A 13183-nucleotide genomic window follows, 5' to 3' on the forward strand; every position below is an offset into this window, starting at 1 on the left:
TAGGCAGGAGAGCTAGACAAACACTTCTCCAGAGACGGCATCCACCTCAGGGACATGCAACTCAAAACCACAATGAGGCACCACTTTACACCTGTGAGAGCAACCCATTCCAAAAACACCAGAAACAACAAGTGTTGACTTGGATGTGGAGGAAAAAGAGCCCCTTTGTACACGGTGGGTGGTCCAACCCCTGCAGAAAATATATGGAGATTTTTCAAAACATTAAAAATAGATCTGCCATGTGACCCAGTGATTTCCCGCCTAGGTATCTACCCACAGAATGCAAAAACAGTGGATGGCACTATCAAGCTATCGCCAGCCACTGCAGCTTGAGTTCAATCCCTGGCTGGCGAGGGAGCGTCCTCAAAGCTGCTTCGTCCACTGCTCCCCTCAGTAGTGTATTTCATTAGGTCTGCCTGTTATGCTCCCTACTCTCTCTAGTGAATCCTCGCACCCCCCGGATCTCTGGCTTACACCCCAGTTCTTGTATGCATAAATAAATCTTTTTAAAAAAGGAATGCAAAAACTAATTTTGAAGGGATATAGGTACTGCTGTGCTCATGGAGAAATTTACAAATTTATAAATGAGTCAGAAGAAAAAAACCAAATACCAGATGATGTTTTATATAGACTATAGAGAAACAAAGGAACAGATAAAACCAAATCAATGTAAGTCCTAGAAATCTGACTTTGGGGTAGACCAATATTATTTGACCAGAACTGGCGATAACTACATAGTTTTAATTTTGACACAGAATTATGCAAAAAAAAAAAAAAAAAAACTAGTGTAATTAATATGTGAAAATTGCAAGGAGGACAGTCTTTTAGTATCGTGTTTGTGGGAGAGATATCTCTTGTCAAAGAAAGGTAACTGGGGAAATATTTTACATAAAGCAATAGAGGCTCTATGACATTAGCAAATTGTTTCATTGAGTTTAATTTAATTTTAATTTTTTTAAAGATTTATTTATTTATACAAGCACTGGGTACAGTCCAGAAATGTGGGAAGGTGAGAGAATTCACAAGAGCCGGAGCAGGGAGCAGAGCAGGCAGACGGACGAAATACACTGCTGAGGGGAGCAGCGGGCGGCAGGAGAGGTCTGCGCGCTATGTGGGACCCTCGCCCGGCGGCCGGGGATCGAACTGGCACTGCAGAGGCTGCGGGCAGCTTCGCAGCCCAGCGCTCAACCACTGCGTCACCAGGGGAGGCCCGAGTTTAATTTTAATAAGCAATTGTTGAAGTCTGCCAATAAAGATTTTCCTAGCTGGTGATTTCAACACAGTTATTCAAAACTTCATATAATATTAGAAAATAACTTGCTTTTTATCAAACAGATTTGTTGTTGGACTCAAGTTTGACTTTTTGAGGTCATTTCTGAGGTCAGTTTTAGAATAAGAGGCAGTGAACAATGGAATTATGTTAAATCTGCTTTATACAGTTTCTCAATAAACATCTCTTAAATTTCAGATTGCATATATAAGTGGAAATGATTCCATATCGAAACTTTATCATTTGGCTTAATTAAGGTCGATATATTCACAGTAAGTCTTATTGCAATCTTGGTTTACTTAAAATATCACTTTTGAATTCCTTTCCTAGGTGGTTTTGGCTTATGAACTTCCACGTTGAGAGCACAGTAGGGAGAGAAGTCTTGTGCTCATTTGCCTGACTACAGATGTATCATTGAAAGAGTGCATCAGCAGGATGGGCCAATCAGTGTGTTCTGATGCTTCATGCTATAGAATTTGTTGTTCAAACAGATGCTGTAATTAGAGCATAATTTCAAACTTCACAAGGCAGTGATTCATTGTTTTTTAAAAATCAAAAATCTATCAGAAACAAAAGTAGTTTCTTAGATGTTCGGAATAGTTTTACTTAACATTTTTACAACACTGTATACATTACCTTCACAAATGAAATGGATGATGTTTTATTGAAAACTGATAATTAGAATGTAGTTCAGGGCATTGGTTTTCATCAGCCCAGATTTAGTAATAATGTTGGATATATGCATTGTATGTTAAGACCAAGTTTTAATTTTAAGAACCTCACTTACAGGAATTTTTAATGGCTGGAGGAATTTTGAGTTAAGTGTTGTCAGGTTTATCATTTTGGCATATTTGAAATTTAATAGGCAATTCTCTCTTCTAGGAAAAAACTTTCTTTGTAGCTGTTTCACCAGGTGCTTCTCTGACAGTTGTTGGTGTTGTTATTCATGTGACTCATTTAGGAGCTCATTTATGGAAAAGGATCACCTGACTTGAAAGTAGGCGACAAGACACACACACACACACACACATGCACCCCATCCCCTGAATCAGAATCTAGATCCATGTTTGAGGAATAGGCCAGTTTATTCACAGCACAGAGTCAATTGTGTGTCATGGGATGATGAGCAGCCAGAAATGCCAGCCTGAGTCGGTGTAGGCCCAAGCCAGGGGATGCGTGTGTGGCAGCCTCTCCGTCTGCCCCAGCTTTCCACTATGTTGCAAAGATTTTTCTACACAGCAAATTAGTTCTTGTCCTTTAGTTTTAAAAATCCACATTGATTCAGAAAACTCATTCAGGTCAACAGTAGCTGAGACATAATTGTGGCTAAATTTGTAGAAGGGAGATAATTGAGCTCTCGTGTGGAGATGTTGAGTTGACAGTGCTTCAGAGACACTGACATACACGCGCCAAGTTGGCAGTTGAATTGGAAGATCTAGAAATTGGCAGGGAAGACTGTGCTGCAAATTTAAATTTGGTGATATGTCATTGCAAAAAAAGAACCCCATGTTCTTTATTGACAAAGATTTGGTGGCACATAAGAAGAAATTAATGCATCCTTGACACAGTTTCTCATGGAGACACTGATTCTGTGGCTATCCATGTGTCATCCCGTCCCTGCTTCATTTCAACTTTTGTTCCAGGTTGTTTAAATGAAAATTTGGGGAGTAGATTCCTAATGTAGGTATTTTGGGATAGAAGGAGAACCTGCATGGATATAATTTATTGACTTCTCTGTATTTGTTGCTCTGTAGTATTTACCAGTTAATGAGCAGGTAAAGCACAGTGAGCAATAGTGATATTGAATAATTCCAGGGCTGAAAACCCACTCTTGAAGGGATTTACTCACTTTAGTACAGTTGGATAAATGTGGCTTCTGGATAGAATGATCCTAAAACCTCTTTTAAAGTTAAGTTTGATACACTCATAGATTAAAAACACGATTCTGAAAGTACATGGTTGCAGTGCTCGGCACCCTGCCCTCCAGGAGTCCTGGGCACTTGCTCTCTCCTGCTGTGTCCTGTGCTCGCTTTGCTGCTAGTTGATTTTTTTTAGAATTTGTTTTCATCTCATGCTTTCATTGTGGTGAGAAAAGGTGAGCTCTCTTCTTACGGAGGGTCTTGCACAGTTTCATTTAAAAAGTATGTATGATGGCGACTTTTCTCTTGCTTCCTTGTTCTTTTTTTGGGGTGGGGTGGGTAATAGGAGGGGAGACTTCTGTACTTCTGTGCTACAGTTCCCGACCCTGTTGGGTTAGCCCTCTCTTGTTTACACCATCTCTGCCACTTTCCTTCTCTGCCCTCACTGCTCCTTGGAGGGAGCATTTCTCTGTGTTTAGCTATCACCCTCTCTGTCAATCTTTCATTTCTGTCATCACAGTTTTAGCTTGTGGAGATCCTTTTTATGTTCTGCATTCTTTAGTAGCATTCTTCTCTTCGCAGAAGCTTCTCACAGTTTTCTGAGAAGTTTTGAGTTTTCTTCTCCCTCCTCAGGATTGCTTTCTGTTTGCTGGACTGGTCTGATACTCCAGAGAGAGCTCTTCAGACTCTGGCCACAGGGTGTGAACTGACAGCTGCATACTGGGTGGAGGGTGGGGGAGGAAGCCGCACATCTCAGCCTTCGGTGCCTGAATAATTCCATCAGCTGCACCCCAAGCCCAGGTCCAGAAAGTGGAGTGCTCTGGGAATCTGTGTCTGCCCTTCTCCTGTGAATTAGGGAGTGGTAGGTGGCTGGCTGTTTGGGGCCGGGTTCTGAAGGTGAGGGATCAGCTGTTTCCTGGTGACACTACAAGCTGGCTTCTGTTGCAGCCCCACCCGTGCCCCGCTGCCACAGCTGCTGGTTGTCTCCTAGGCCTTTCTGGGGAATCTGCAGCCTGGTCTGGTTTCATCTCGCCAGGGATTGGCTAAGTTCCTGGCTCCTTAGCCATCTGCTTTCTAACTTGTTTCCTTTCCTGTCTTTGTCTTCCTCAAGCGTTTGTACATTTTAAACTCTACAGTATTTTAGAAGAGTTTTAGGAAGGACTGCAAATGCAGGATTACATTAAATTCATAGTCTTCTTTCATCTCTTTTTTTTTTTTTTACTGGTTTTAAATCTGTAAACAAACCTGTTTTGAAGTAAACTTTAAGATTGGTGTGACTTTATTTTGTAGCTGACACTTTAGTTGTTGAACTAAAAATGTATTTTTCCCAAGGTGTTGTCCAACTCAAAAATGTCTTCCTTCAGTAAAGTGTAACGTGGGTTATTCTGCAGCGTGTTCCTTTGTCTAGCGCCCTTTTCAGTCTTCTGGCTTTTGTCTCCCCACATACACCCTTTTTTGGAGCAAATCACTTAGGAATTTAGTTTTTTTCCTTAGGTCTTTTTAAAAATATTTTTGATTATAAATGTTCCTTGGCTAGCCTTGTATTAGTCTCTGTAAGCATTAGTGACACACACCCCCCCCCCCATATCTGTTGTAGGTTAGTTTCAGTGGACTGATTTCTTACATACGTTGTTTTCTTCTTGGCACACTTTTTCTAGTCAGATGCCAGATAGTGTAGATGTTGCCTTGTTCATTGGCTGTTCTGTTTCCCTGTAAGTCTTGATCTTGTTCCGAGATGCAGTCAAATTAGTTGGAAACAGTTAATCCTTTCATGTCATGACTTAGCAGTTTTAGTTAGGCAGTACTGGAAGCAGTGTTCAGAGTAGATTTCATATTCCCCCCTTCTAACGGAGAACTGGGGGTTCCGCAGGTCTGTGAAGTCTCTCGTCTGGCTCTGTGGAGCTTGTGCTTTAACCTGAGGTCCTTTGGGTGGTTACTGCTCCACCTCAGGTATTCCCTCCAAAACATGAACTGATCGCTCTTCCCCTGAATGTCTGCATGGATTTTGTGCGGATCCCCTGAGCTCTGTGCTCCTCTTTCCGGAACTGATTTACCCCCCACTCCCTCCCAGCTCCTTTGGTCTCTGTGCTCAGCTTAGTGTCCTCACGTCAGGTGGTCACCCTGTCACACTTCCTGCAGTTAGGAGACTGGCGCGACCCTGGGGCTCACCCCTGGGTGTCCCACCTCTCAGCCTCATTGTTTGAGTCGCCTAGTTCAGGGTTGAGCATGTCTTACGCTGCGCCTGTGTTCCGGTTCTCTTATGCGCAGGAGTGAATCTTGTGTGTGCGACTTTGTCTTGACCAGACCTTATTTGTATGGATAGAGATACACTTTCAGTTTCGTCAAATAATGCACGCAACTTCATATCTATTTATAAAAACATGGATGAAGTTGCAAATTTTGGTGAGAAAATATCATTTTGACATAAAAATTAAAATCTGGATTTTGAAATTGATTTCCCTGGCCACAGTACAGGTATATATGTGATTTCTGTCTTTTGGCAAACAGATAACCCAAGTTTTTCCATTTCTGACTCATTGACACCTAGGTAGTTTTTCGTGGTAGAAAGAAAAACATCGTTTTTTAAATACCAGATGGTCTCACTCATGGCAGGAATTTAGAAAACCTAAATAAGGGAACGGAAAAAGACTAATTATAATAAAGTAAAAATCAAAATCAACAAGCAGCTATAAACCAGAGACACACTACGGGGCGGGGGTGGGGGGGGAGGGAGTAGGGGCAAAATAAGGGGAGGGGAATTGTATGGGGAGTATAACCAAGATGAAAATGCATACACTGTGCAAAAATGAAAAATGATGTAAAAAATATATAAAATAAAATAAATAAAATAAAAAGTGAGGTTGCCCAAAAAAAAGGACATCATTTTTTAAAATTAAATGGAAACAGCTTTATTAGTATTTATATCAAAGCAACTTAAACTGAAATTTTTGAAGTTGTCCTTTATTCACGGGCTGTCAGGCACCATTCAGGTTCTCAGACTTGGGAGCAGATTGGAGATGAGCACCCTTTTTTGGTTCTTCATTGGCTTTGCACTGGAGTTCAACATAGACTTGCTTTTTTTAATAGTAGCTGCTAAAACCTCGCATTGCAGAGATATGACATCATCAAAAATGTCTAATGTTGAAAAAGTCAGATATTGTGAGCTAGACATTTTCATGGTGTCTGAGAAACATTGACTATTTCCATCCCTTGAAACTTCAGATGCCCCATAGTTCCTCTGTGAGCTCACTGTGGTGACCCTGGGGCCCACTTTTTGGGAACAGGTAGATAGTCACTCGTAAGAGGGTGTGCTTTGTCTGGGTTCCGATGTCCCTCACAACGCTTGGATGTGTTTTCATACTCAACACCATCAGCAGGAAAGGCACAGACATGTACTTGACTGTTCAGACTTGTTCTATCCTTATTGGGTCAGTGCCATGAATGTTTCCTAGTATGACTTCTGCAAACTTGTAAGTTGTAGATAGCATTTGTTAATAATAATTGTATTAGTTTATATCAGTTTTTTTTTTTAATTGGAATCTCATAAGTCAGTAACTAGCGACCTTTTAAGATGAAAGGTCAGCAGCAGCAGATATTTTATCATTGGATGTGGTGCCTCACCTGAGCCAGGTGTGTTTCTGTGTACCTGTCGTACAGTTACAAATGTGTATTCTTATCTTTCAATATTTAAAAATACTTATAATTTATTATTACAAATTGTTAATAAATTTACTCATGTTATCTCTAAAACTAAAGAAACAGCTTTGACGTTATATTTTCAGTTATAGAGGCTATCTGGCGACTCAGCCTGGGGATTTCCCTCAAAGATGCCAAGGAAATGGAACATAGAAATTCTCTGTTAAACTAACTTTTATCAGTTAATACAATTTGAGTGATCTTACACTGTTTTGAAAATCAGGTCTAAAAGAAATATGATGTTTATTCCTTGTTATTTTAACGAAATAGTTCCATAATTGTTACCTGAAACACTTTTTAAAGACAAATGACATTTCTCTTATACATTAATGTCTTTCTGCCAGATACTTTTCTTAATCTTGAATTCAGCCATTGTTAATATTAGTTGAATGAAATAAATAGATCAGTGAATTTGAGAATGGAAACTTTGATTTGGCTCCTAAATTTGCAAGTTGTTATGTGACCTTCACAGGTGGCTTCCTTAAATTAACCATAATGACCTTCTATTTGCTTATAAGTAAAATACAGAAATAATAATGTGCTTTTTGTGATAGCCTAAGGGTGACACCATGTTTTTCTTAGTTCATAAAAGCTGCGTCATGATTGTGACTGCCTTGCAGTCATTCTTACATCCTTGCAGCTCTGGCTGGTGCATAGTAGATGCTCTGCAGATGCCCGTTGAATAACTGTCTTTTGATCCAGTAGTTTCATACCTAGACCCTTTGTCAGGAATATAAGTCAAAAGATTTTTAATCTCATCATAACAAAATAATGTAAACACAGTTAAAAATTGGCAGTAGGTACATATTATGAAAAACGTGTTCTCTCTTTGAAAGGAAAAATTTGTAATAGTGTGTTTCGTCAATTTTTATAGGAGGAACAAAACAGAGGGAAGCCCAATTGGGAGCATCTCAATGAAGACTTGCATGTGCTGATCACTGTGGAAGACGCTCAAAACAGAGCAGAGATCAAGCTGAAGAGAGCCGTTGAGGAAGTGAAGAAATTACTTGTACCTGCAGTAAGTGATTGTTTCAAGTGTGACATTTGGTCCCCACTCCTTTTTCAGATTAATTTATATTATAATAGTTATTAATAAAAATTGCTTATTGCTTATTAGAAGTTTTATTTGGCCACAAAATATAAAAACAGTTTATAACTCATTTCTTAATAGTATAATAGACAACATTGACATTGTTCCAATTCTTAAGTGGGAAAACTTGTTTATTTTTTGTGAATAAAGTGTTGTGAGGTGCGCAAACTCAATGGAGTAACATTCTAACAGTTACTGACATTACCTAAGTGTGGCATCTGGGGCTCCGTATTCCCCAGATAGTCTATTCTACAAATAACTTAGAAATCATAAAAAACTTCCCTTTTAATTGTCAAAATTAACTCCCTAGAAGAAAATAATTTCATGTAAATTCTGTTTGGTAGTTCATTTTTTTCTTAAGATTTTTTTTTTGTTCTTGCATACACGAACTAGGGTATAGGCCAGAGGTGTGGGGGGTGAGAGGATTCACCAGAGACAGTGGAGAACAGAACAGGCGTTTTGACTGAAATACACTGCTGAGGGAGCAGCGGGCAAGACAGGAGAGGTCTGCTGCGCCATGTGGGTATCTCCCTGGCCGGCCGGAATCGAACCTGCGTTGCAGAGGCTGCAGACAGCTTCACAGTGCTGCGTTCAACCACCTGCACCACCAGGGGAGGCCCCTGTTTGGTAGTTCTTATAAGGAATATAAGCAGCAAGTTATTAAATATAATCTAAAAGCTGTACAGTATTAATCAATGTAATCTTCCTCCTTTTTAAAAATAATTGTGTAGTATTGAAAGCTATGTAGGGAAGGATTTTTTCCTAAGCATACTGGGCATTAGTCCCATAATCAGTACAAGTTATTTAACATGAAGACATATTGCTGTGTATAATAGAAAACTTTTCAGCTCAGATAATGCTAATAAGGAAATTAGTTTACCTAACATAGCAAAGAGACCGTCTTATAATTAAAAAATGACCTATTAGATTTTTCTAATCATTTTGTAAGCTATTTAGTTATGATAGCTAATAAATTTTGTTTCCTTATTGGTAAAATGTAGTTGAAATACAATTTGTATTTTAAGGGAAAACAGAAATTGATAATAAATAAACCTTATGGAATTACGTTTAAAATTATTACTAGCTCTGAAGTAATAAGACTTTCTTAGAATTACAAATTATGGACTAAAAATACTTTATGTAGTCTATAAAATTCTTTAACTTCCCTCCAATTATGTTTATTGAGGCAAAGTTTGTTTACATCATTATATTTGTTTTAGGCCTATAGATTCACATTTCTACTAATAGATGTTTTCACACGCTGCCTAGCACCACATCCCCAATAATCCTCCTCCACTGGACCCCCCCCCCTCCACTCCCACCTCTATAAACCTCCCCTTCTGGTTTTCCTCAGTTTTGCAGTCAGGTGTCAAGGATTTGTTACTGGTTTGGTTTTGTCTGACCCTTTGTTTTTTCTCTCTATGTATTCCACAAATACATGAAATCATGTGGTGGTTATTTTACTCCTGATTTATTTTGACATCATTCTCTCTGGTTTCATCTATGCTGTTGGAAATAGCAATAGGTCATCTTTTTTATAGCTGAGTAATATTCCATCGTGTGTGTGTGTGTGTGTGTGTGTGTGTGTGTGTGTGTGTGTGTGTGTGTACATACCTTGTTTTTCTGATCCACTTTTCTGTCCTTGGGCACTTAGATTGTTGTTTCCATAGCTTTGACATTGTAAATAGGGCTGCAATGAACATAGGATTCAGTATATGCCTTTGAATTAGTGGTTTTGCACTAATCTTCAGGTAGATACGTAGGAGTGAAATTGCTGTGTCATAATGGCAGATATATATATATATATTTATTTATTTATTTAAGATTTATTTATTTATACAAGAACCGGGGTACAGGCCAGATGCACGGGAGGGTGAGAGGATTCACCAGAGACAGAGCAGGGAACAGAACAGGCAGACTGATGAAATACACTGCTGAGGGGAGGGAGCAGCGGGCACCACAGGAGAGGTCTGCCACGACATGTGGGACCCTCGCTGGCTGGCCAGGATTGAACCTGCACTGCAGAGGCTGCGGACAGACAGCTTCACAGTGAGGCCTTCAACTGCCTGTGCCACCAGGGGAGGCCCCAGATATATTTTTAATAATTTGAGAACCTCCATACTGTTTTCCATAGGGGCTGGACCAGTCTACATTCCCACCCACAGTGTGTGAGGGCTCCTTTTCCTTCACACCCTCACTAACTTTTATTGTTTCTGGTCTTTTTGAAATGGGCCGTTCTCACAGGTGTGAGGTGGTATCTCATTGAGGTTTTGATTTGCATGTCCCTGATGATAAATGATGATGAGCATTTTTTCATGTCCCTGTTGGCCATATGTGTGTCTTCTTTGGAGAGGTGTCTACTTGACTCTTCTGTCCAATTTTTGATTGGGTTTGTTTCCTTTTTGTTGCGTTGCATGTGCTCTTTATATATTTGAATATTAGCCCCTTGTCATATGTATTGATGCTTTTTCCTATTCACTAAGGTGTCTTTTTGTTTATTTGATAGTTTCTTATGCTGTTCAGCAGCGTTTTAGTTTGGTGTAATCCCATTTGTTTCTGATTGCTTTTGTTTCTCTTGCCTTTGGAGATAAAATCCTGAAGACACCTTTTTTTTTTTTTAAATTTATTTATGCATACAAGAACCAGGGTACAGGCCAGAGGTGTCGGGGGTGAGAGGATTCACCAGAGACAGAGTGGGGAGCAGAACAGGCAGACTGTCTGAAATATACTGCTGAGAGGAGCAGCGGCCGAGTCAGGAGAGGTCTGCTGCGCCCTGTGGGTTGTTCCCTGGCTGGACGGGGATCAAACTTGTGCTGTGGTGGCTGCAGATAGCTTCATAGATTGCATCTTAACTCCTTGCGCCACCAGGGAGGCCGAAAATCCTCAAGACATCTTTAAAGTCAATGTCTTGGTGTGTTTTTTGCCTATTTCTTCTTCAATGTAGTTCATTGTTTTGGGTCTTCTATCCACATTTTCAATCTCTTGAATTTTTGTATCAGGTATGAGATAGTGATAATTGTTTTGTTCTTTTTCATGCAACTCTCCTGTTTTCCCAGTACCATTTGTAAAAGAGACTTTGCCCACTGTGTGCTCTTGGATCCTTTGTCAGAGACTGACTGTCCATAGGTGTGCAGGTTCATTTCTGGACTCTTCATTTCATTCTGTTGATCTGTGTGTCTGTTGTTGGTCCAGTACCATTCCCTTTTGATTACTATAGCTTTGTGGTAGGTTTTGAAATCTGGAGTGTGATACCACCTCTCTCTTCTGTCACGGTTGTTTTGGCTATTCCGACTCATGGTTCCAAATGAATTCAGTAATGTTTGTTCTGTTTATCTGAAGAATGCCATTAGAGCCTTGGTAGGGATTGTACTGAATTTATATATCACTGGATAGGATGGCCACTTTAACAATGTTAATTCTTCCAGTACATGAGCAGGGGTATCTTTCCATTTTGGGGTGTATCTTTCTTTTAACAATAATAAAAGATTTCATTGTTTAAGTCCTTTACTTCCTTTGCTAAGTTTACTCCTAGGTATTTAATTCTTTTTGTTGTAATTGTGTTTGAGATTGTTTTCTTGACTTCTTTTTCTGAACTTGCAAATTGATTTTGCACCTCATGCAAGCATCCCTTCTTCTTGTCCATTTCACTAAATGTGTTAATTACAACATGGATGCCGTATCAGGGTATTTTTTTTAATTGAACTGCACATTATTATGCCTTTCTGATTATGATGCCATGAACAAAGGCTTAAAAACCAGACATTTTACTTGGTACTTGAAGTACCAAGGATGTTGGGAGACAGAATTCAGGGTGTTTGAAAACTGACTTGTGAATGTGAATCCCATTTTTGACTTTTTACAGTCTCCGCTGCCTTGTCTATTAAATTGGAACGTCATTAAATTCCCATATAGTTATTGGGAAATTACATGAAATATTTCACAGAGTATGGTTAGCGTAATGGCAATGCATAATTGTTCTATAAAAGTAAGCTGCAGTTTTTTGACCTTTTCTAATATTGTTTTAAAACTGTATGGGTTTATGCATTATTCTTTACAAATGCTAATTATAAAAAGGTGGATTTATTTAAGGTTGGAGAAAATAAAAGTTTCTGCCCAAGTCATTGTTCTTTTTAAGTAAATTTTAGTAAGCTTATTTGGCCCTTTTAAGAAATCCAACATAAGCTTCATTAATTAATCATTGCTTAAATATTTTCAGACAATATTTTTGGATTGAAAATATTAACAAATTTTGATCTTTGAAAAGATTTCACATATAAGTGATTTTGGTTAATTTGTATTTTTTTTTTTAAAGATTTATTTTATTTATACAAGAACCAGGGTACAAGCCAGATGCACGGGAGGGTGAGAGGATTCACAGAGACAGAGCGGGGAACAGAACAGGCAGACTGATGAAGTACACTGCTGAGGGGAGCAGCAGGCGAGACAGGAGAAGTCTGCCGCGCCATGTGGGACCCTCGCTGGCCAGCCAGGATGGAACTCGCGCTGCAGAGGCTGCGGACAGCTTCATAGCGCTGCAGTCAACTGCCTGCGCCACCAGGGAGACCCTAATTTGTATCTTTTGTTGGTGTTTGCGTAGAAGTTATAACAGGAATGATTCGGAGAACAGCAGAGTTATGTTGAGCTGTGTTATTGAAGGTGTGCTCATTGCCTCGGGAATTACAGAAAAGAGTCACTACTCTTACTCCTGGCCCTGACAAAGGGGGTGTCAGGATGGCAGCAGAAAAGAGAACACAAGGTTCTGTCTAACTTCAGGTTGCCCTCAAGTGAACTGCCAGTAGAGCTTTGCTTTTACATTTATTTTTATATTACATGAAAAAATTTTAAACTGTTCTGTGGTTTTTATGTCTCAGAATTTTTCTTGAGCATAGTGATGCTGAGCGTGTTGTTCTGTTGAGCACTTCAGTCCCAGGTGCTCCCGTGCCGTGTGAGTTTAGCAGACACTGCAGGCCTTTTGGGATTGGTGTCTTCATTTGTGCCTTTCCTGTCTCCTCCGGATGCGGTTATAGACTTGGGCATTTCCTTTTTTTTTTTTTTTAAGATTTATTTATACAAGAACCAGGGTACAGGCCAGATGTGCAGGAGGGTGTGAGGATTCACCAGAGACAGAGCGGGGAACAGAACAGGCAGACTGATGAAACACGCTGCTGAGGGGAGCAGCAGGCAAGACAGGAGAGGTCTGCGGCGCCATGTGGGACCCTCGCCACCGGCCGGGATCAAACCTGCACTGCAGAGGCTGCGGACAGCTTC

The 13183-nt window shown here is 39.8% G+C and overlaps 1 protein-coding gene across 6 annotated transcripts in view; it reads left to right on the forward strand.

Annotated features, from left to right (window-relative positions):
- QKI (QKI, KH domain containing RNA binding) overlaps nucleotides 1-13183 on the forward strand; it is a 141240-nt gene that overhangs the window by 92744 nt on the left and 35313 nt on the right. For all 6 annotated transcript variants that reach the window (XM_037520696.2, XM_037520700.2, XM_037520699.2 and 3 more), the window contains exon 4: nucleotides 7700-7843. In XM_037520696.2, coding sequence (XP_037376593.1) covers nucleotides 7700-7843 — 144 coding nt within the window. The remainder of the gene's footprint in view (nucleotides 1-7699; nucleotides 7844-13183) is intronic.

The sequence above is a fragment of the Talpa occidentalis genome, unplaced genomic scaffold (assembly GCF_014898055.3).
Source record: "Talpa occidentalis isolate TD23 unplaced genomic scaffold, MPIMG_talOcc4v2.1 talOcc4.2, whole genome shotgun sequence".
NCBI classification, from domain to species: Eukaryota; Metazoa; Chordata; class Mammalia; order Eulipotyphla; family Talpidae; genus Talpa; species Talpa occidentalis.